Genomic DNA, 23,804 nt, shown 5'->3' with positions numbered 1-23,804 from the left:
TCGTGTTTTAAATCATCAATCGTCTCTGGATGGTTCGCATAGCATTTTTCCTTAACGGCTCCCAACGAAAAGTAGTCCAACGGGCTTAAATCACAGCTGCGAGGCGGCCAATTGATATCGGAATTCAAAAACGGTAGCCAAAAGTTCGAGTGTAACTTTGGCAGTGTGACAAGTTGCACCATCCTGTTGAAACCAAATGTCGTCCATGTCATCCTCTTCAATTTTTGGAAACAAAAACTCGTTGAGCATGTCACGGTAACGCTCGCCATTTACTGTAACCGACGAAGAAGAAGACTCACCACTTTGGAAATAGGTTTTTAATATTTCCCAATTTTGTTCAAGCGTATAGCGTCCCATTTCGTAAATGTCAAACCTTTAAATAAATTATGAACACATTTGACATGTCATTTGTGTTACCATTCTCAAAAAAATAGGTGGTTCAAAAAGCAAACGCAATATGGCCCACCCTGTATAATGTCTCAGTTTTAAGTATAAGTATAAGTATTAAGTATAGCTGAATGTTAGAAAACATATTGTAATAAAGGGTGTTTTTTTAGAGGTTAGGTTTTCAAGATGAAATAAAACGTATATAATTTAATGTTATGGCCAAGAATTTAGCTTTATTATAAAGATAAGGGTTTGCCATTATCTTTTAAAAATGATTTCGGGCAAGTGGCCGCCGCGGCTGGCTCGAATAAATTCCAGCCGAGAGGCCCAATTTTCGACCACTTTTTGCAGCAATTGGAGCCGTATGTCAGCAATAACGCGCCGAATATTCTCTTCCAAGACGTCAATCGTCTCGGGCTTATCTGCGTAGACAAGCGACTTCACATAGCCCCACAAGAAATAGTCCAGCGGTGTTATATCGCACGATCTTGGAGGCCACGCCACAGGTCCACGGCGCGAGATAATGCGCTCACCAAAAGTTTCCTTCAATAAATCGATTGTTGCGTTGGCTGTATGGCATGTAGCGCCGTCTTGTTGGAACCAAAGGTCGTCCACATCAACATCGTCCAATTCAGGCACGAAAAAGTCATTAATCATGGCTCTATAGCGCTCTCCATTGACTGTAACATTATGGCCGGCTTCATTTTTAAAGAAATATGGACCAATGATTCCCTCTGCCCATAGAGCACACCAAACAGTGACTTTTTGAGGATGTAACGGCGTCTCAGCAATGGCTTGTGGATTATGTTCACTCCAAATGCGACAATTTTGCTTATTGACATACCCATTCAACCAAAAGTGAGCTTCATCGCTGAACAAAATTTTCTTCGATGCGTCGCGTGAACCGAACCATTATTTTCGTAATAAATTTGCACGATTTGCAAACTTTGTTCAGGTGTAAGTCTATTCATTATGAAATGGCAAACCAAACTGAGCATAAATCAAGTGACAGCTGTCAAAAAGACCATCTACGAAAAAAGTAGTGCCAACTTGAAAACCTAACCTCTAAAAAAACACCCTTTATATAAATGGATTAAAATATTTATATATATTTCCAGCTAAAATTTGTTAAATAACTCTTCTAACTACTTCACTCATATTTTTTATTTCAAAGTTCGAATTGTGGAAGGTTATTCTAAGCACAAGCGGGTTATGGTAATACATACTATGTGAATTACTACAACTGATTTTTCATACTTAACCTTTTTTATTTCGAAATAAGGGTAAAAATTAAAACAGATTTTCATTGCAAAATTCGCTTTTATTCCATTTGATATCAGGAAAGAAGGAAAAATTATAAGGGACTTAATAATTATTAGCAAATTTTTAACATCTGTACACTTACATACTTCGTATATGTTTATGTTAGAACTACATACATAGTTATATTGATGCCCTATGTCGTATGAGAGGGCGGCCGCTATAGCCTTGTCAACGTAGATTCGAATCTCGGTGAAACACCAAAATACAGGAAAAGTTTTTTTCTAATAGCGGTCGTCCCTCAGCAGGCGAGTGCATTTCTGCCATGAAAAGAAAGCTCCTCACAAAAAATATCTGCCGTTCGGAGTCGGCTTGAAACTGTAGGTCAACTGGTCAAGACGTACACCACAATTAGAAAGAGGAGCTCGGCCAAACACCCAGAAGAAGTAAGCACGAGTTGTAGAAATTCGAAAGTACATTTTGTATACTTGACGAAAGATGTTCTAAATTTTGAATATAATCTAATTTTTAATATTCATAATGTTAAAAACTGTCGTACTACTCCTTCATCAAACAAAGTTTGCAGAACCGCCAATAAAACTTCAAAGTTATTGATTAAGTATTTGCGATATACATCTTTAAAAATTCCGAAGTCGAGATGCTGCTCTTTTCCGACGCCATTTAATCTTTCTTTATTTTAAAATTTTGTTCTAAAATTAGTGATAAACGCACAGTTTTATACACTCTTATATAAAAATAGTTGTGGAAAAATCATTTGTCGGTTATAGGCAATTGTCGATAAGCTATTTTTTCAGCTTAGGAGCCGATAAATATACAAAAACAGAGCTGACATGGGCTTAAGTAAAAAAATAATTAAATTCCCTTTATGATGAAATATTTTCGTGACATTCACGCCAAGGTATATAAACTGATTCGCCCCTGGAGTCGCAAAGTTTCGTTAGCTACATATGTACACATGATCAGTAAGTGAAAGCCGAGCTGGCAACATTCTCTAGATTTCAGGTGTAAATTTGATTCTCCCTTTTCACTTTCTTACATTTTATGATAAATACAATCGAATCCATGAGTTCATGGAGAAAGCTTTGTACTCCTTAATAGAAATCGAAGTGGCTTTCTATAAAACTGAATGGACCAATGCACTCTGGACTAATTTAATATGATTAGCAAATATAAGTTAGAACCCGTATCTTTGAGAGCGGATACGTTACTCCCAATAAAATGTATGTCTTTAAAGATCAAATCACATTTTCTCCCAAATGTCATCATGTTCACATGACTCTTCTCGGATTCTATAGATTTGCCTACATCACTGCACTCCAATGCGCGATGTCTTAATTTGTCGTATGCTAACGTGAGTAATTTCGTGAAATGTAAAGGTCCGCAACAGTTAATACATCCTTTCGCGGCTGAATTTGAGTTTGGAGCAGCCTTGTTTAAAGACGAGGATTGCACCAGGCCTTTATTCGATGTTGGCTTGTACGACCGCATTTTTTCGTATACCTTTATGTGTTAATTGAATTCATTTAGATTTTCAACCTGATACAGGTTGTACTTATTTGCTTTGAAATCTTGTATTCCCTCAATGTAGTACTGGACAATAATATATTTTTCCAGGTTTACCGACATACCGATCTCCATCATCACATATAAGCATTCGCGAAGGTACTCATCTGGACGTTTACGACGACTTTAGAGATCACGATAAACTTCGATTGCTGATAAGATAGTACGAAACTCCGTGTACAACGCTGTTGCGAACGCAACACTAATTATTTATTTCGCCTTGGCTTCTCAGGAATAACTTAACTGCACCTTTCAAAAATTGGTTGGCATTTGAAATTCTTCCTAATGTACGGCCAGGGCACATACTCGTACATTTTATTAAATTAGAAGCAAGGGTCAAAGAAAAGCTTTGCACGCAGGGTTCATTTAACGCATATTTCAATATATTTTTAATAAAAACCTATGATGAAGGAGTCAAACAAACAGTGGAAGATTCGCTTCGAAATTAGGTTTTTATAGATATGAGTTACTCAGAGCGCACTTCGGATTTATACTTTTCGATGAAATTTGCTGCAGACTCTCGAATCTTATCTTCATCCATTTTTTTTTTTCGAATTGTCAAAAAAAAGAGAGGGCTGCAGGCGGACCTAGGCCTACGGCTACCTGACCACTATAGTGGCTTCACGAGCAAGGCACAAGATAGTACAACGGATTACTCTCTACTCAGACAGTCAAGCTGCCATTAAATTTCTGCAGAGCACTAATTTCTCCAAAGTAGCAATTGAACTTAGAGCTACTCTAAGCGGTGAATCACGAATGTTATCTGGTACCCTGAATACAAAGATATGCCTGAAAAGCGTATTACGGATGAGCTGGCTAGAAGGGAAACAGATTTGTCCAATATATGAGCGACCTCCATCCTCAACGCAGCAAACTTCAGATTAGGTCGGTCTGCTTCGCGCAGTGAAGTGCTGAGCCCACTTGTGAGGGGACTAGACCGGTCTGACCTAGCATGAATAAAAACAGAACAGCGTCTCTCAACAATCTTGACCGGCCTTGTCTTAGTACAGTGCCTTGTGTCATTAACGGGCACAGGCTTATGGAAACACACGGGAAGCGAATAAAGTTTCCCTCGAATGGATCCTGCCGCATCTACAGCAGCGAGAAGGAAGTGGAGAGTGTTGCGCACTTTCTCTGCCACTGTCTCGCTCTTGCTACAACACGACATCGCTGCCTAAACTCTTACTTCTTTGGATGTCTGAAAGACCTGGAATCTGCAACCATCCAAAATGTGCCATCGTTTATTAGAAAGACAAATTGATGTAACCACATCGGGAATTAGAGGAGGAGATCAAGCAACTGGTTGTGATACCTCCAGGCCTTAGTGGGCCCTCCCACAACCTCATGGAGAGTAGTAGTAACCATAACCACCTCAACAAAACGTGTGTAGAATTACTTTGGCATCGGCGAACAGTGAATTAGCAATATTATAGGCCTTTACCCTACACAACATATTGGCAAATAGTACACATTGGACATAGATACATTAGAAAGATTAGTCCATGGGGTGCAGAATTTTTTATTCAATTAAAAAATATAATTTTCTTACTTACTTACATTTACTGATTCGTAATCCACTTAAAATACAAGATATTAAGAATACACTGCATTTCACAGTAAAAGTACACACTTTCTGTGGCATTTATGAAAAAAAGGAAGATTAGATTTTATTAGATAAAATGGTCCTTAGTCTCTACAATATTATAACTGAATAGCGCTAAAAGTAATCAACAACCGATTCACACTGAATTTTTAAACATTTAAATAGTGAACAACTGAGGGGATCACCGAAATACCTATGTATGTACATACCCACTGGAAAATACTAAAATTATTATTAAAAAAAAAAAAGAACAACGATATAATAAAAATGATGCCAATAATTAGACATTTAATTTGTCGCAACTGGCTACACACTGCCATGAAATCACTTGCACGTATATATATACATAATTATGTGTAACTTTGTTTATTGCTACGATTAAAATGATAATAGAAAAAAATGTGAATCGTATTACAATAAAAACAGACCGTGGTGACGCATAAAAAAAAACCAATTAAAACTGGAGGCTGTAATGTCATTAACTTTGAAAGGACTTAACAGGTGTGAACGAATTAAAAAAACTCACTACCGCCATTTGTATACAAAAAACAGCTGACGGATCCGACGAAATTTGTGTAATAAATGTTTGCTACAATTCAATATTAAAATGTATGACACAGTTGCCAATAATACTGACATGAAATCCAATTACACCTATGTATTTAAAACAATTGCAGACCTTTTTAGAAACACCAAGATGCCCTCCCGAACGTCAAGAGCAAGGTAAAAATTAGAGCTACATTTGCACAAAAACTTCATGAGTATTTAGCTGATAGCTTTGATGTTTTTGCTGCTGATGTTTCGGTGTTGGCCAACTCGGTTGGCTGAAGAGTCTGGCATCAGAACAAAAAAGAAAGTTTTGGTTTTCAAATAGAATGTTGCGCATCGTCCACCTTTGAGGAATTATGGGCATTCTTAAGGACATTAGATGCTGCATATCAAGCACGCACGAGCAAAGTATTTATCCTCTCGAACAATCAACAATTAAAAAACAATTATTCCAGTAATCACTGTATCGCTCTGTTTCACGCGGAGCTCTGAGAGTTTCAATTCTCAAATGTTCATGTGGTGTGGTCTGCGAGTCATTCTTGTATGCCGATTAATGAAAAGGCAGAGCGAATTGCAAACAAAGCAGCAAAAATTGCACTGTCATCGAAGCTCAAGATATTGTCGAAGAAGCTTTGAGAATGGTTCACAGTAGTATTTTCTCTGAATGGTACGATAGATTACGGTCATCTGCAAGTAATCGACCTAACCTTTTTTCACAAATTTTCCCAAAGTTTGCAGCAAAGACCTCGATATTAAACATATAAAACTTATCAAAAGAATATTGGTTGGCCGCACTTACGATGGCAGTTACTTACGCATGATTCATGCCATCGACTCGGAGCTTTGAGAGTGCGGAGAGGTAAACCAAATTTTTATTGTGTCAGACTTAATCCAATAAGGAGTAAGTATAAACTATTCGATAACTATAAAGGCTTTAAGTCACATACTAATAAAAAGTACACAGTAAATTTGCTTTCATTTATTGAAAAAGCCAACATTGAACTTTAGCATTGCCTTAGTGATCTAGCGAACGTTGGAATACCCTGGCGATATGTGGATTTTCATCCCGCCATTTAAACAAAAGTTAAAAAAAATATTTCGCTTTTTTTGATTGTGTTCTGTTAAAGGTTGGGGAAAAATTTTGAAAAATACTCAATTTAGTGCTTTTTTATTCCAAGTAAAAAAAAATCCAGCAACAAGCGCTCCAAAGTTAACTGAAATGGCCAAAAAGGATTTATAGGTATGACCTGCCATCAGAAACTGTTCGAAAAATACAGAGAGAAGCAAATTTAAATAGCAGAATAGCCCAAAGTCTTGAAATTGAAGATGACTTTCGCTTTTATCAAGATAACGACCCTAAGCACAAGTCACAAATAATTGAAAAAAATAGTTAATATATATTTATCCCCACGTTGTTGAAACTCCTGCACAACCAAAGATCCGGTTTGAAGGCAATTATAATATTGGGTATGGGAATAAGTTTCCGCCCTCTCTTAGCCAAAGTTACGAGTTATTAAAACAATTAAATAATTCGTGATATTATTTGAAATATGCGCCATTCGAAGCTACAATTTTAATCCATCTTTCAGGCAGCGTACGGATTCATCTCACGAAAAATGCGAGTTCTTTTGACTTGATCCATTCATTGAACCAGTTTGCAATACTCTCGTAAGCAGTGAACCGCTCTCCAATAAGGGCTGATTGCATTGATCGGAACAGAGGGTAATCCGAAGGTACAATGTCTGGGGAATACGGCGGATCGGGCAAGATTTCCCAATTCAGTCCATGGACCGATTTTGCAACATGTAGCCTGGAGTTGTTATGCAGCAAAATCATGTCTACCGTCTCATTCCGGTCGGGTTTCTTTGAGAGCTTGATTCCTACGCATTAGCTTCAGTCGGTAACGATCGCCAGTGATGGTTTAAGTAAATCATGATAGATGACACCCTTCTGATTCCACCAGATGTACAACATAACCTTGAAGCATGAATATTTTTTTAGCTATCGATGGACCTGGTTCACCTTGCAGGCTCCAACGTTTTCGACGCTAAGGGTTATCATAATTGATCTATTTTTCATCACCAGTGACGATGCGATGGAGAAAAACTTTTCTTTTCTGTCGTTCAAGAGGCATCTCAAACGTGACCAAACGTCTCTCGATATCCCTCTCTTTCAATCGATGTGGCACCCAGTTACCTGCTTCTGGACCATTCCCATCGCGTGCAAACGTTTACCGACGGTTAATCTACCAACGCCCAACTCTCTAAACATATCATCATCTTCATCAATAATTTTTGTAGCTGAGTATCTTCGAATTTTTTCGGTACTCCTTCGCGATCTTTATCACTCACGACGAAATTGCCATCTTGGAAGTGTCGAAACCACTCTTTACAAATTGTATTTGATGGAGCGTGATTACTGTAAATATCGATCAATATAGCACACGTTTCAGCTGGACTTTTCTTTAACAGGTAATAATGAAGCATGACTTCTCCAAAATGCTGTTTTTTCGGGGCGAACGTGGACATTTTTGATGTCAGAAAAAAGGATATTTACGCTTCAAACGGATTTCAACTACTGCGATATATATATATATATACATATATAATTGGCGCGTACACCCTTTCTGGGTATTTGACCGAGCTCCTCCTTCTATTTGTGGTGTGCGTCTTGATGTTGTTCCGCAAATGGAGGGACCTACAGTTTCAAGCCGACTCCGAACGGCTAGGTTCTGTTTTTATGCGGTTTTTTTTATGCGGTTTTGAAATAGTGCGGTTTTTTTTTAATTACAAAATGCATGTCGACCTATCGGGAATTGTACATATAAACAAGATTCTAAACCAGCTAAGCAAAAACTCATCACAGATTACATCAGAAATGCTAACCCTACTAGTATGGAACCGCCTGCATAACCATCTAGATCAGACGTGTACATTTCCTCAAGTGACGAAAGTGATTTTACGCCAAATCCTAAACGAACGCGCAACATGTGGGTATTGTCTGATTCTATTTCTGACGTAAATTTATTTTTCGATTCTGACGTTTCTTAAATAAAGATATAATTTTCAAAAATACAATATTTTGTTTGTGCGATTTTATTTAATTATCTCAGATTCATGCGGTCTATGGAACGTATCTATAGTTATAATATGGGACTAGTGCCCTTTTTATGCGATTTTATTACATTATTTCAGATTTATGCGGTTTTAGCACTTTTGAAACGTATCTATAGTTTTACTATAGAACTAGTAGCTTTTTTTATGCTGTTTTTTTTATACTGTTTCTTGCGGAACGTATCTACCGCATAAAAACAGAAGCTACTGTATATATATTTTTTTTTGCATTACAATGAAATGAGTGAAAACTTTTTTGTATTTTATGTTGAGAAATGAAATAAAACAAAATAAATAAAATGTTAAAATACATATCTGCATACTCTGTTTTTCCATTTTCACAAAATATTATGAAATATACAACACTTTACAAAAAAATCGTTTCTGTACTCAATAAGCTGTAGGTAACTGTAAGGCATTTACATATTCCGTACAAATTAACAAATCATTTAAAATATGATTTATAAAATCAATCGATTCAATTAAACTTATGCATCACTTTAGCATTTAAGGTTTTCCACTTCGATTAAAATTAATTATTTCGCTTAAACGCATTGTTTTCAGTTGCAGTCGTCTAAGACTCTCATTATTGCTGGTTATTGTGATTTAGCCATCAAAATTATTCTTCCTCGTATGTATCTTACTCCCTGATATTGGGAATCTGTGATTACAGCTTATGGCAGATGTATCTTGCCAAATTATCCAAATAATCCTGCTTTAAGCAGTACGATTCAGGTAGCTGAAGCAAATTAGTCACTTGGCTCAAAAAATGTAAGCATTGTAAGAATAATAATAGGCATTTAAATATTGCACATTAAGTTTTCTTAATATTGTAGGCTTGATGTCTAAGTGGAAACAGCTTATGCTTCACGACGTCAAATGTCGCATGTTACAGTAATTTCTGTTTCAAAAAATAGAGGTATTGGAATCGTCTGGATACAGTGTTGTCGCTGTTGTTAGAGACCTACAAAGGTTCAGTGAGTTAAAAGTGGTGGCGTACCTTGGCCGTAAACGTAACCATAGCAATCAGCTGCTGTGATCAAACATACAGGCACCACTGTAAACGATTATAGGTGCCGCTCGATAACGCTGTAACCATAACCGTAGCCGTAAGTATCTATTGATTTTTGATTATTCCCCGTAACCGTAAGCACCTGTGAAGTACCTCACATTTGTTTTGATATTTGCGATAAATATTTGGATATTAGAAATGAGCGACGTAATTAGTTAACGTATTGTTTTTAAGAACTTCAGTGACAGCTGTTTATGGTTACAGCATGACAAATCCATAAATGCTTTAATGTTGCGGCTATTGTTATGATTACGGCTATAGCGCTATGGCTACGGCACCACTAGTTGCAGCCTTAGTCTATGGCCATTATTGATGCTATAATACTTACATTTTTCCCTCAATCGATGCCACAGCAAAAAGAAAGAATAAAAAGGATATATATCGGCCTGATACGGCCAGAAGAAAGGCACATCGATCAGCCCAACCCAGTTCCATACTAATTTACTTAAAGTACTGAGTTTGGATGAAGTACTGTGATGAGTAGATTGCACAAAAGATCTTAAGGTCGAAATACAATAATCCGTTTGTACTATTCCTATATGGAAATTCTCAGAATGGTGAGTAGAGTAGACTTAGCCATGTCTGCCCATCGATACGCACAATAATTCAAGCAAAAATTAAGGTGTTGCAATTTATTATTTGCTGCATTCTTCTGCATCCGATCTGCTAAAAGAACACCCGAAATCGGTTATATTTTACATTTACTTACAGTTGCTCCATTTTGGCTTTTATTTTATTTGCGCATCCAGCAGTTGAACGTTGCGTTCTAATTCAGACGAATACATACAAGGAGGTAGCAGTAGTGTAAAAATAAAATTGGCATATTTTCTTGGTTTTTGCCATTTGGTGGTTTGTGAGTCAAAATTTCAATCAAAATATGAACAAACAAGCGGATCTAAAAAAAAAAACCAGAGCACCTTGTCATTGAAACCACCAACTTGCAAGGAAAAAACAAATCAGCTATTCTTTTCCTAGTATGGATGCGCCTCGATCAAGCAATTGCGCCTTTAGCTGTAATTTCGCAAGTACTTTACAGCGGCCCACACAGAGTAGACTCTTTTTTTTTACTTTACAACACTATTAATCGCAAATAGTTATGCACCTTCAATTCAACCCCTCAATTATCAACTCAAGTAGGATATTTTATGTTGCTGCTTTCCACGTAAATCGCAAATTTTCTAGAGTTCTTGTAAAGGTCGGATGCTAGAAAAATGTAGCTATTATTACTTACTCGTAATGGTAAAAAATGCTCCTCACAAAAGCTGTAGGCCCTTCCATTTCTGGAACAACATCAAGACGCACGCCACAAATAGGATGAGGAGCTCGGCCAAATACCCATTAAAGGGTGTAAGCCCCAATTATATGTATGTATATATAACGAATTCTAAAACTTACATTGTATATACTTAAATGTTTATATGTATGTATCTACACACATTTTGACCTCTTATTACAAAAATAACATTGGCTATGGAAACTCGATTCCAGTTATTGACTCCACAGCTAATTTAATTGCAATTTAAACTGAAAAAATAATGAATATACTTATACATAAATAGTATATGTATAAAAATAAATAAATAAATAATTGGCGCGTACACTTCTGTTAGGTGTTTGGCCGAGCTCCTCCTCCTATTTGTGGTGTGTGCGTCTTGGTGTTGTTCCACAAATGGAGGGACCTGCAGTTTCAAGCCGACTCCGAACGGCAGATATTTTTATGAGGAGCTTTTTCATAGCAGAAATACACTCGGAGGTTTGCCATTGCCTGCCGAGGGCGACCGCTATTAGAAAAATGTTTTTTTTTTTTTTTTTTTTTTTTTTTTTTTTTTTTTTTTTTTTTTTTTTTTATTAATTTTCCTTTCACCGAGAGTCGAACCAACGACCTCTCTGTGAATTCCGAATGGTAATCACGCACCAACCCATTCGGCTACGGCGGCCACCATAGTATATGTATATTCCACCAAATTATTTGCAATCACTTGTTGAAAATATAAAGCTTTTTCATTTCAAGTGGGTTAGAGAAAATTGTACGCAAATATTTCTACTGGCATGCATTCATAAGTATTTTATTAGTAGTAGTTATTTTACATTTATTTAGGTGTATACATTTATTGGTAAAATAATACATTTTTCATACGTCTTATATAGCTTTTTTAATGCTTTGAAAACAGAACTAATGCCGACTACCCCAAATTAATAATTAAACATATGCATAGTTAATATCCAATATACTTATTTGAGCACTGATTAAAAGGGTTTAGCTGAAATTTAAATTTTACTCTCGATGCTTACAGTCAAGAAAAAGTTGCGCCTGGGCCTATAAGATATAAAGCATATGAATAACAAAAATATATATTAGAATTGCCAATCAATTAAAATCACTCATACGCCCCACATGTCATACCTGAACAAAGCGAAATATTTCCAGGAGCATCTCATTCGAGGTCTTACAGTTACCACTAGGCTGTGCATCGAAGAAACCAGCTGTACCACTGCCCACACTACTACTGCTACCCACCGAACGTTTGCCCCAATCTGGCGAGAAGGTCAGCTGCAAGTATAAAATATCTGTTTTATTTGACATTTCCTTGGAAATTTTTCGTATTAAGTCCAAGCACCTGACAATTGGCTACAGCCAAGACCAGCAGGAACATAGCCACAAAAACTTGTGTACGTGTTGAGATCATCTTTGAAACTATGCTTAACGATGCTAGAACGATGTGATTTTATTGAGGCTTTTATAAGAAGAGGACAGCGCTCAATAGCGCCTCCGAGTAAGTGTATAAGTATATCCTTGCCATCTTTAGCGTTAATTGTCTGCATTTTCAATTAGCTGTGCATTTTTTTGGCTTCGTTGATAATAAAGGGTGGATGACGAATTCGAATTGTGTTAAAAATAGGAAATAGCAAAGAGCAAAGAGCAAGAAAAATGCATAGATACATACATCCCTAGGCAAATTTTTCGAGATCAACATATTACATCAACCATATTTTATGTCGCTTGAAGCGTATATGATATTCCACACCATTCGCTTGCGATTTACACACGTGACCCATTTAAACAATGATAACACCTGATGAGGCGACGGCGGGAATATTAGAAGGAAAGTTTTTGCAGAAATTCTCTTCGGTCTGCCGGTCTGTCCGTCCGTCCGACCGTCTCTGTGTCTGCGTGTGTAAACGAAAACTCGAGTGAAACTTATTACTCGTATCTTGACCCAAGATAGGTCAGGACTGAAAATTATCAAAGCCGGACATTAACCATGCCCATCTTCCATAAAATACTACATGCAACGATTTTCCACAATATTTCATAAATTAGTATATCACAGTGGTTCTTGGCAATTTGATTTTGTAGCAAATTGCACAAATTATAGAACAACTTTTCTTGCGACAGAGTATTTGTAAATGCATTCATCTGACCATAATTTTAATGATAGATGCTGCGTGTAAATTATTCGAGTTGCCTCTTGATAAAAATAGCTCAAAGGTTGAAAAAAAGATTCTCATCTATCTTACTTTCGACATTTTTGTGTGAAGCCTTGGATAACGGCTTTCGAATGCCCAACTTTTCCATGTTCTCCCTTTCTTTCCCATAGCTCGACAGCGACCCCAACTTGGCTCCTTTTATTCTACGGTAGCGTAGCATTCCAGTTATCTTCCAGATTTTTTTACGAGCTCATCACCCACACAGGGGAGAGACGACGCGAATCTTTCCTTAAAATATACATATACTATCTTTCTATAAGAAAGTAATCCGAATCAATGTTGGCATAGCGACTGCATCTAAGAGATTGAGGGTGTAGATTGAGAGTGTGGCTTCCGTCTGGTACATCATAAAAACTCACCCACATAACTTGAAATATATTTTTATATTGAAAAAGATTATGTCTTTTGGTTTCCAGTGAGATTGATTATTTAGCTTCGACATTCTGAAACTTATAAAATCCCCAGGACTATCACTCACCCGGCAATGACTAAGCTCGATGATTTCATTTTTGTTGTAGCAACAGCATAAGCATTTCCCACACATGTACGCATGCTGCAGAAAGGGCAGTCCTTAGCCGGATATCAATCTGGGTCGTTCCGGAACGACTACTTCCTTCTTCACTGAAATAAGTCTTATCTACACTCGATCTTACGAAATCCTTGATAACTTTATTCATCACATACGCATATCTTCTGATGGCGCCTGAAAATTATTCACATAGTAAGAGGTATGTATATGCTCCCATTTGACCCTAGTTACCGAAAGGACACCTTCTAGAAGCATTCCTAAGTCAGGTGACTCTACCTTCCGAGAACAATCAAGGCTGCTAATCTTTCTTCAGTCCCCAAAAGCTTAAAGGAGATGTTTTATGCTATGCTTTCGAAGCAACTCCTATGAATTATACATCTCAAAAACTCCATTTTTCGAAACAAGCCGCATGCCTACACATAATAAAACGATCTACATGTAAATTTTTCTAGAAACAGAGCTCCTGCACTACAGCACTCAACCGCCTACACTGCAACACGACACCCATGGTATCGTAGGATAGCGAGACTGCATCAGCCAGCATGTTGTTTCAACCTAACGACCCTGACTCCGGAAGTCCTCTGGACCGTACCATTTGGCATCGCTTGGATCCTCTTATCCTGGGTCACCGAGTCGGAAGGTGAAAACAATGGTCCCCTATACTGACGATTGTTCGAAAATGGCGTCCGATAGCTTATGTTCCAAAGTAAACGATTATCTCACCACCCTTTCTCGCTTTTTCAACCAACGAGGTCAAACTACAGCTAAAGGTAAAGGTTGATGGCACACCAAAACCAACAGTAAACAACCACAAAATTTTGGCGCCCCCTTTGATAGTTTGTTCTCTTTTTCTGCGCACACAATAGCAATTGCTACTAAGGTCCAAAAGCGCAACAAGGTTCCAAATCGTTTGTTGGCAGAACTTGCGGCAAAGATAAAAAAAATGTTTCCGGCGATATTAAAAGCAATTGGCCGGTCAGTTCTGAATTACGCGGCGTCTGGTACCAGTTATTTTTTTTTTTTTGTGGCAGTAACTTTGCCCTGTCAGTGTAGTGTAATCACCGGTCGCCTTCGTCTAGCTCATCTAACGGTAGGCCCAGGAAACCAGCTGTTTCGGAAGGTTGGGTCCAGAGGGAAAGGGGTGTTAGATGAGTGGGTTTGATGGGGCATGTGAAAAGGTTGTTAGTGTCGTGCGGGGTGCCTCCACATGCCGTGCCTCCTTGCTTTATTTTCCTCTGTTTGGATATATGGTCTCGAAATATCACCGACGAATGACGACCTCTCAGCTAGTTCGCTGTCCACCTCTTCAGCCCTGGCGGAAGTGTCGGCTGTAAAATATCATCTAGTTGCGTGGCGTGGCTGACTGTATCGAAAGCTTTTTTTAGGTCCAACGCTAATAGGACAGTCCTCTCGCAGGGGCGGTTTTGGTTAAGTCCGCGGTTTACCTGAGTGTTAATGACATGACGTGAGTGCCGTGGTGGTGCTATGCACTCTTTGGAAGCCATGCTGGTGTGATGCTGGCGTCAGATGGTTCGTAAAGAGTGGGAGGAGAAGGGCTTCAAGAGTCTTCACTACTGGGGAAAAGAGATTTATCGGATGGTAGGACTCCCCTTGGTTGGCGGGTTTCCCAGGTTTCAGTAGTCGGACCAATCTCCCTGATTTCCAGGAATGATGAGAGTGGCCATAGACCGATCGAAGACCCTGGTGAGGTATTCTACTCGCAATGGATCCAGCTTTTTCAGCATCAGCATGTTTAGTCCGTCAGGGCCTATGGCTTTAGATGGTTTCATGTGGTTGATGGCCCCCTGAACCTCATTGCTGGAGAAAGCAAGTGGCGCACTGTTGTATGTCAGTTTGTGCAACCGTCTGGTGGCACAACGTTTGGATCTGTCGTCCGGAGGATCAGAATAAATTGCCGGCTAAAATAGCTCGCGCATCTCTTCGGATCCGTCGAAGTACAACCGTTGAAGGTGATATCCACCTTGTCGTTGTGCTTCGTCGGGTTTGACAGGGGCCTTACGATGGACCAGAGCTTGCTCACACCAGAAGTGAAGTTGCAGAACTTGAGATGATCTTCCCATTTGGTCCGCTTATTTTGGCTTACCGAATTGAGATCTTTTATACGAGGATCCCCGGGATCGGCCTGGCATAGGAGATCACGCTCGTTCGCCGGAACATCTGCTTCAGCTGGGAAATTGGGACGTATGTCCCGGATCCTTCCAGCGGGTATGAAGCGAGTCGCGGCGGCTGTGATCAACTTGCGGAATACGCGTTCGCCTGCGCGCACATCGGTGGGAGTGGGGAGAGCGGCGAAGATGGCTTCAGTAAATTCCGCGAATCTGGTCCAATCAGCTTGAAGTTAATATATGACCGGTGATCCGCGGAAACAAAGTCGGCAGGTTTCTCGACCGAGATGATAATGGACAAGTGATCTGATGCAAGCGATAGTATAGGTCGCCAGGTTATGCTATTTATCAGACCTGCATTAGCAATTGTGATTTCAGGCGAGCTGCTGCAATTGCCTACTACCCTAGTGGGGGCGTCGTCGTTTACAGTTCTGAATGTCGAATCGTCTATCTGCTCTGCGAATAGCCGTCCCCTTCGATCATTCGGCAGGCTTGAATGCCAAAGTTCGTGATGCGCATAAAAGTCACCTACTACCAGTCGGTTTTCACCCCTAATGACCGCACCCATATCATGGTGATATCCTGTCGAGCAGCAGGTGGCAGGGGGTATATATACAGGGGGAAAGATATGAAGTGTTACCAACTTCACACTGCTTGTATCTGTAAAACAGCTCATGACACCAACGTCAAAATTGTTCTAATGACAGTTCAATATATTGTTTATAAGCCATCAAAAGCATGTGCGTCTCACTTTTGTTGAATTTTTTTTTTTTCTGTGATGGATTTCAATCGTAATAGTGTGATTGCATTATATTTGGCTGGAAAATCACAACCAGCCATTGTTCGTGAGCTCACATCACCTCAAAGTGAATAAAATGTTTACAATGATACTGGTAGCATTGCAAAACGCTATGGAGGTGGACCAAAAAAAACCGCAACTACGCCAAAAATGGTTCGGAAAGTGGAGGCTCGACTTGAACGAAATCCACGTCGAAGTGGAAGAAAAATGGCCAAAGAACTGAAAATATCTCAAGACAGCATTCAAAACATATTGAAAAATAAGCTCAAGGTCAAGGCTCACAAGTTTCAAAAAGCACACGATCTTTCACCCCAGCAAAAAAAAGTTCGGTGCAAAAGAGCAAAGGAGTTGTTGCGCTTGCGCGAACGTGGCGAATTTCCTAACATTGTGTTTTCTGATGAAAAAAAATTCCCAATTGAGCAGTTCATAAACACTCAAAATGATCGTGTTTCCTTGACCAAACGCTCATACAAGAATTTTAGCCTACTTATGGCCAAGCTATTTCCCATCGCAAGTAATGGTTTGGGCCGCGGTGACCGCTGTTTGACGCTCTCCAATCGTTTTTATCGAGCCTGGTGTCAAAGTGAATGCGACTTATTATCGGGAAAATGTTTTAGAAGCTGCTTTAGAGCGGTGAACACGCAAACATTTCGGTCGTAGACTATGGACGTTCTAACAGGACTCTGCACCGTCTCATAAAGCTCGTGTGAATGGTTGAAAAATCATGTTCCACACTTCATTTCGTCCACACAATGGCTTTCGAATTCGCCAGATGCAAATCCGATGGACTATTCCATCTGGTCCATTTTGGATAGCAAGGTGAGGACTACAAAATATGCCAGTATGGATGCCCTGAAAAAAGCGATTATACGAGAATGGGCCGTTTGAAGGCTATAGTCAAGGCAAAAGGTGGTCATAACGAGCTAAAGTGAATATACATATGTTAACATTGTAATCATTTTTGAACACTTTTGCCTTTGAAATCAATAAAAACTAATTTCACACAAAAAAGTTATGGTGTTTTGAATAGGTAACACTTCATATCGTTCACCTTGTTTATTAAATATTTCGAGATTGGCATCGTCTGACCGGACAGCTGTCCCTTGACATTCTAAGGTGTTGTCCCTGCGGTCCATGCCTTCATCAATTAGACGATACTGCACTGTATGGTGGACTATGAACGCTAGGTCCCCACCGTTGTCTCGCTCGCGATCCTTTCTGTTCACGTTGTAGCCATCCCTGATAATCAGGGAGGAGCTATCGTGAAGTTTTGTCTCTTAGAGCGCAGCTATCTTGATACCATGTCGGCTCATGAAGTCGACTACCTCGCCTATCTTACTCGTAAGTTAAATTGTAATAGTTGTAGCCATCCCTGGTAATCAGGGAGGAGCTATCGTGAAGTTTTGTCTCTTAGAGCGCAGCTATCTTTATACCATGTCGACTCATGAAGTCGACTACCTCGTCTATCTTACTCGTAAGTTAAATTGTAATAGTCTGAAACTCCTCGGGAGTATAGTCGTAACTCGGAAGGTGAGGGACGCGTGGTGTTGTCTGTGTTGGCCCTGCAGTGCATTCCACAAAAGTTGTTGTGGCCTGATGTTGATGGGCCCCACGCCACAGGGGCGGTTGCGGGTGCAGAGCTCTGCAGCAGGGGGCAACGTAGTCGCGTGTCCACTCACGGATGGTGCGCAGGCCAGAGAACCTCCGAAAATGGCACCAGCCATTGCAAGAATTGCACTGAACTGTTGTCAGGTTCCGAGGAACTCTAGTCTGGCACACGGAACAGACTGTGCGGGGGACCAAGAGCTGCTGGTTTGTCCCCGCACTGTGGTAGGAGCAGGAGGGTTGTGGGTCAGTAGGGTAGTTGTGTTGCGCCTGAGGACTCCTTGCCGTTAAGGTATTGTTAGTGGCGCCAGTTTGACATGCCGGCACTGAGGACGGTATCGCCGTTGAGGCAAACCTTATTAGGTTTAGGTTTGCTAATTTTGCGTGTCGTCTGGTCTCTCCATCTACAATCCGCGATTCCGAGGTATTTTGAGGAAATCGTATTCTTGATTAAACTCGATTCTGCAAGAACATTATTCATGGCAGATCATATGATTATCCAACAACAGAATAAGTTAATTTTCAATTTAGGTTAAGTTTTTTTTTACAAAATTAGACTTTATTTTTAATGAATTTGATTTCTTTACATGAATATATGTACGTACATATGTAGTATATATAACACTAAAATATTAAAATTATTAGTATTATACGTACAATATAGTATGTATGTTGTATGTAATGTGTAACTGCTGCGAATAAGAAAAAAACATACTGATACAGATTTCATTGTATTTTCTTTTGAGTTGCAAAATTGTTGGGTTTGCACAATAAACTATATACACAATACGTAATGTAAAGCCATTTACTGTACATGCAGGCAAACATACCTTATGGTGTGCTATATTTATAAAATATTATTCAACTTGAAGTCTTGGGATTTTTGTGCAGTGCAATTTATGTAAAAATTGCATGTATATTTGATTTTGTAAAAATATGTATGTAATATTTCTGTGTGTAATTTGTGCGATTTGGATATGCAAACATCAGTGAGTGCGTTCGTTTAGAAATACGAAATATGTACATATCGCACACAAAATAAGCTATGTATATACAGACGTTGTTACAATAATAGCACAACGACATTTTGCCAAGTTCGAACTACTTATTTATATATTTTATATTTGTTAAAAAAATATTTATAGAATAAACCACAACAAAACCCATATAACTCAAAAATTCACACTTTGGACAAAATTAAAAAAAATTCAACAAATTTTCATAGAATTTCAAACTCCTGGCAACAAAAGAATATTCTGAAAATTAATGCGACTTTTGAGCAAATTTAAAATTGCACAACATTTAATAATAATAAATTTTTCTAAAAATTTCAAAAAAAATTGGAAATTTTTACTACAATTTTTTGAAGTGTAAAACATTAGGTAAATAGTTTTTATTGCAATTTAACCTTCATTTTATAAAAAGAAAACTAAAAAAATATACAAATGAATAATCAAAGCTTAAAGCATACCGCTGTGATATTATTGTGACTATGTCTGTATGTACAAAAACGGCACAAAGTAAATTTTTTCAAGTCACAGACTCGCTATTTTATGCACAAATTTACTTGCTCACAAGTGTGCGTTCTGTGGATTTTTAAACCATACATTCATATCCACTCTTTTGGTTTTTTAATTTCGAGGTATGTCGCTTAAGTAGTTAGTTGTGCGTTATTCCTGGTATTTGGGTTATCAACATATACTTTTTTAGATGTTTTTGGAGTATAAGAATATTGCGCAGCAGTTTCAACAAACATTGTGAATTAACTGTTTTTGGCTTACAACACACATATACATACATATAAACGTAGGCACTCGCAATTATTTGTTTAATTTAGCTGTTAGTTCTAAATTTTCTTCAACTTGATTACTTGAATGAATTACTTTGTTTCATTAACAATGCTACAACTTTAAATATTTTTTAATTATACTTTTTGTTTGACAACAATTAGCAAAAAATGGGTTTTCAATAGCAAGCATAAAAATACAAATCTCTTTTGGCATAATCATAATCGTAACATTTTTTCGCTATGAAATTTTATCACTTAAAATACAATCTATTTTTGTTTTAATATAAAATACAAAACTCACACACTTATTAGTTAGACATTTTTATCGCTTGACGATGTAATTAGTTTAAAAAATTCACAAACATTTTTTTCCATATATGTATGTATGTACATAAGTATATAAATTTTTCAATTGGTGTTTTGAAGCTTTTGCATTTAGCATAAATTTGGTTAACAAGTTATTGAATGGCTTATTATTTTGATTAATACAAGCAAATTTAAATATTTTTGGCGGTATTCGACATTTTCGTTGATTTAGCGAGGAAGAATAGCATATGCTGGTCTGTATGTATATATATTGTGGACTCTGGTGGCTTTCATTAGAATTTCGTATTTGTACAATTGATGTTAAGTGTTTCATCATAATTTTATGAACTCAAGTGAATTACATGTACAACCTGATTTTTGGTGCTTTGAAATGCATTTCTCCAAAGCATTTTTTGTATATTGCACATGTGGCTTTGTTTGGTGTTCCTATGTGTCGCATATGTTGCGTATATGCAACCAATTGACGTAAAAATTCGTACTTCGTTTGTTATTTTGGAATATATAAATATATATACATACACATAAATATAGATATATATATATATATATATAATATGTATATATATTTAAGTAGTTTGGTTCACTGGCAGCTTTTGTTCAAATCAATTTCCATATGAAAATTTAAATTGTTTCATTTTCGAAATCCATGGCAACACACTAATTCTTCGAAGTTTGCGTTATTTTTGCTTAATACGTTATTACAAGACGCAACATTTCCGTTTGCTTTTCCTATTGTAGCTCTCCTCCAAGAACGGGCGTTCAGCTAATTGGAATTTTCTCACAATACGCACAAGCTCATGAAATGCTTGATCGACATTAACGCGCAACTTTGCGCTACACTCAATGTATGGTATCATGAGATTTCGGCTTATAGTTTGCGCCTCATCCAACGATACTTGACGCTGTTGCTCCAAATCACATTTGTTGCCAACCATTAACATTGGAAATTCATCGCGATCCTTTACACGGAGTATTTGCTTTTGGAATTTTGGTATCTCATCAAAGCTGGAATGATCGTTAAGGGCGAAGACAAGCAGGAAACCCTCTCCAGAACGCATGTACTGTTCACGCATGGCACTGAATTCTTCTTGGCCGGCAGTATCTAAGACTAAGAAGGGAAAAATATTAATTGCAATGGGTATATTAAAAAAAGATCAAAGAGAGTTTACTCACTGTCTAATTTTGCTGGGACATCGTCGATGACACATTGTTTGGTATAAGAGTCTTCAATTGTAGGATCATAGTCGGTAACAAAGTAACTCTGGAACATAAAACAAATTGATGTAATTAATATAAAGTATCAAAGTAATGAAAATATGTACGCGTAAAGGGCGTAAGCTGGAGGAGCTAAGGAACTTACGCTTCAAACATTAGCAACATAGATTTGAATTTCCAACCCCTTCAAAAAATATGAATCAACACTAGCATTGCCTACAAATTAGCGATAGTACACCTGTCAGTCATACACATACAGAACATGTCCATATGTATCAAACCCTTCTCGTCATCAAAAACAATTTTCCTTTTAATTTAGAATTCAATGAAAATATACATAAACAATGACTACAGATGACGTAAATATCTAAAAATATGCGCTTAAATAAGTGTATTCGATCAAACAAATTATTCTTGCGTTCATACTTTTAAGACAAGTAAATATTAAGTAATATTTCCTTACTCAAAGGCTAAACTAACCCTCCGCACACATTTGTACAATTGCTCTCGTCAACAAATAGCAACATTTGTTATTTTTACAGAATTTGATAGACAGGAGTGTATAAAAATGTTTTAAAAACGTCATGTGGAGTACAACAGCTCAAGTATATCCATATGTACTAACACATACATAAGTGTATGTGTAAGCAACATAGCATCATTATTGTTGTGGGTGCTACATATGCTAAAGTATGTACCATGTATTTATATACAGACACATGAACAAATATACTCTAAACTTTGAATCTTAGAAGATCGCCAAGCAATATGCTTTCTATTAGAATATGATTTAAGATGACGCTACAATGTGGGCGTTGCTCGCCACATGCAAACATGCATACGTCGATTTGCGGCGGCAGCGACGAAAACCGCGCGTTTATAGTAGTGATATCCCATAGAAGTTAGCAACCGCTGCCCCAAAAGGCAGCAACGACATATACTAATATGAAACGGCACATGAATGTCAAGTTTTTTGGTATATCTACGTTCATCCAAGGCCTTTGCGTGCGTATAAACACAAATGGGAACACGCGCAGTTGCAGCGGACAGTGCCCCGCCACCATCACATTAAACACTATCCAAACTAACTTGTTACGCTTTCGATGTTATTTATGGCTGCTCCTCCCACGAATTCGTTTAAGTTATTCGACGAATATTTTACCGTTTTTAACCTACCTGAATGAATTGTATTGTTAACGCAGATTTTCCCACCCCACCACCTCCCACAATCACTAATTTGTACGTCTGCAAGGATAATCCACTGCCTTGAGTTGCATTACTTCGCGACATTTTACTGAAATGTATACTAATATTTTATTTGATTCAATATTTTTGTATGAAATCAATTGACGTTTATAATATAATAATTTAGCTACGGTTCCACCCTAAAAGCGTTATCTATGCTAAAAACATTTCACTACACAATGAACAAATTAATGATAAATGACAGACGTGAAGTCGAATGAGGCTGCCACTAGGTCGAAGTAAAATACACTTGACAGTTTAACTTCCAATCCATGGCGATGCCAAATGACTTATAAATCAAAAGATATTGGGTTTGTTTAATTATATGTAAATTGTATATTTTATATAGCAAATTGGGGGATTCTGCTGTTTCCGTGGCGCCGAAATCTTATGGCGGATTCTTTTAGAACTCGACAAAAGAAAACGAAATGAAGGAGTAAAATTTTTTGATATCTCGCTTAGCTTTCGAGATATTGAATAAAAAAAAGTAAGTTTAGTGTTAATGTTGGGGATGGGGGTTATTGTGCCTCCTTACTACATACACGCATATGATGTTTTAATTTTGGGTTCAATGGTTTTAACACGGAAATCAGTTCTACGCAAAAATACTGTGGATTGCGTAGCCGGAGTTGGACTGATGAGGGTTATTTTTTTGAAGCGCGGCCGAAGGCCGCACACACGAAAGGAAGTTCTACCCAAAAATACTGTGTTAATTAATTTAATTTTAATTACTTTATTATTTTTTGAGATACGCTTAATATCATTGTTTTTAAGTTTGAATGAGTTGTATGTTTTTATTTTCAAAATTATTTTACAACTTAAAATCAGAGTAAAAAATACTGCAGTTTTACAATGAACCTTCTACTGAACATCTCTGCATACGAACTTCGTTTTTATTTCAGGTGTATGGCAACACCAACCTTTACTAAATTAGAGAACTTTAACATTAAATTACTTGAAAACTAAGCGAGATATCAAAAAATTTTACTTCGTCATTTCGTTTTCTTTTGTCGAGTTCTATAAGAATCCGCCATTAAATTGCGGCGCCACGGAAACAGCAGTATTGCCCTAACGGCGATTGCCTAAAGTACCAATAAGCTAATAAATAATCA

General features: G+C 37.8%; 2 protein-coding genes across 2 annotated transcripts; both read right to left on the bottom strand.

Annotated features, from left to right (window-relative positions):
- Positions 1-11,606: 11,606 nt before the first annotated feature.
- LOC129241309 (adipokinetic hormone) lies at positions 11,607-12,266 on the bottom strand. The gene is made up of 3 exons (XM_054877561.1): positions 12,187-12,266; positions 11,973-12,119; positions 11,607-11,885 (listed from the first exon to the last, which is right to left on the bottom strand). The coding sequence occupies exons 1-3, from the start codon at positions 12,253-12,255 to the stop codon at positions 11,844-11,846; spliced, it is 258 nt and encodes an 85-aa protein (XP_054733536.1). The 5' UTR covers positions 12,256-12,266; the 3' UTR covers positions 11,607-11,843.
- An 8,637-nt stretch (positions 12,267-20,903) lies between these two features.
- LOC129241308 (ras-like protein 2) lies at positions 20,904-22,899 on the bottom strand. Its single transcript, XM_054877560.1, has 3 exons — positions 22,624-22,899; positions 21,406-21,493; positions 20,904-21,340 (listed from the first exon to the last, which is right to left on the bottom strand). The coding sequence occupies exons 1-3, from the start codon at positions 22,735-22,737 to the stop codon at positions 20,931-20,933; spliced, it is 612 nt and encodes a 203-aa protein (XP_054733535.1). The 5' UTR covers positions 22,738-22,899; the 3' UTR covers positions 20,904-20,930.
- Positions 22,900-23,804: the final 905 nt, after the last annotated feature.

This window comes from Anastrepha obliqua, chromosome 3 (genome assembly GCF_027943255.1).
Source record: "Anastrepha obliqua isolate idAnaObli1 chromosome 3, idAnaObli1_1.0, whole genome shotgun sequence".
Lineage (NCBI taxonomy): Eukaryota > Metazoa > Arthropoda > Insecta > Diptera > Tephritidae > Anastrepha > Anastrepha obliqua.
Note: the sequence above shows the minus strand (reverse complement) of the source record. Positions and strands in the feature narration are given on the sequence as shown.

Bases quoted from the DNA above. Each gene is read 5' to 3' on its own strand.
- LOC129241309 (XM_054877561.1), bottom strand. From the start codon at position 12,255: ATGATCTCAACACGTACACAAGTTTTTGTGGCTATGTTCCTGCTGGTC. The intron at 12,120-12,186 runs GTGCTTGGACTT...TTATACTTGCAG, and splicing joins TGGCTGTAGCCAATTGTCAG to CTGACCTTCTCGCCAGATTG. The intron at 11,886-11,972 runs GTATGACATGTG...TATATCTTATAG, and splicing joins AAATATTTCGCTTTGTTCAG to GCCCAGGCGCAACTTTTTCT.
- LOC129241308 (XM_054877560.1), bottom strand. From the start codon at position 22,737: ATGTCGCGAAGTAATGCAACTCAAGGCAGTGGATTATCCTTGCAGACG. The intron at 21,494-22,623 runs GTAGGTTAAAAA...TTTATGTTCCAG, and splicing joins TAACAATACAATTCATTCAG to AGTTACTTTGTTACCGACTA. The intron at 21,341-21,405 runs GTGAGTAAACTC...TTCCCTTCTTAG, and splicing joins TGTCCCAGCAAAATTAGACA to TCTTAGATACTGCCGGCCAA.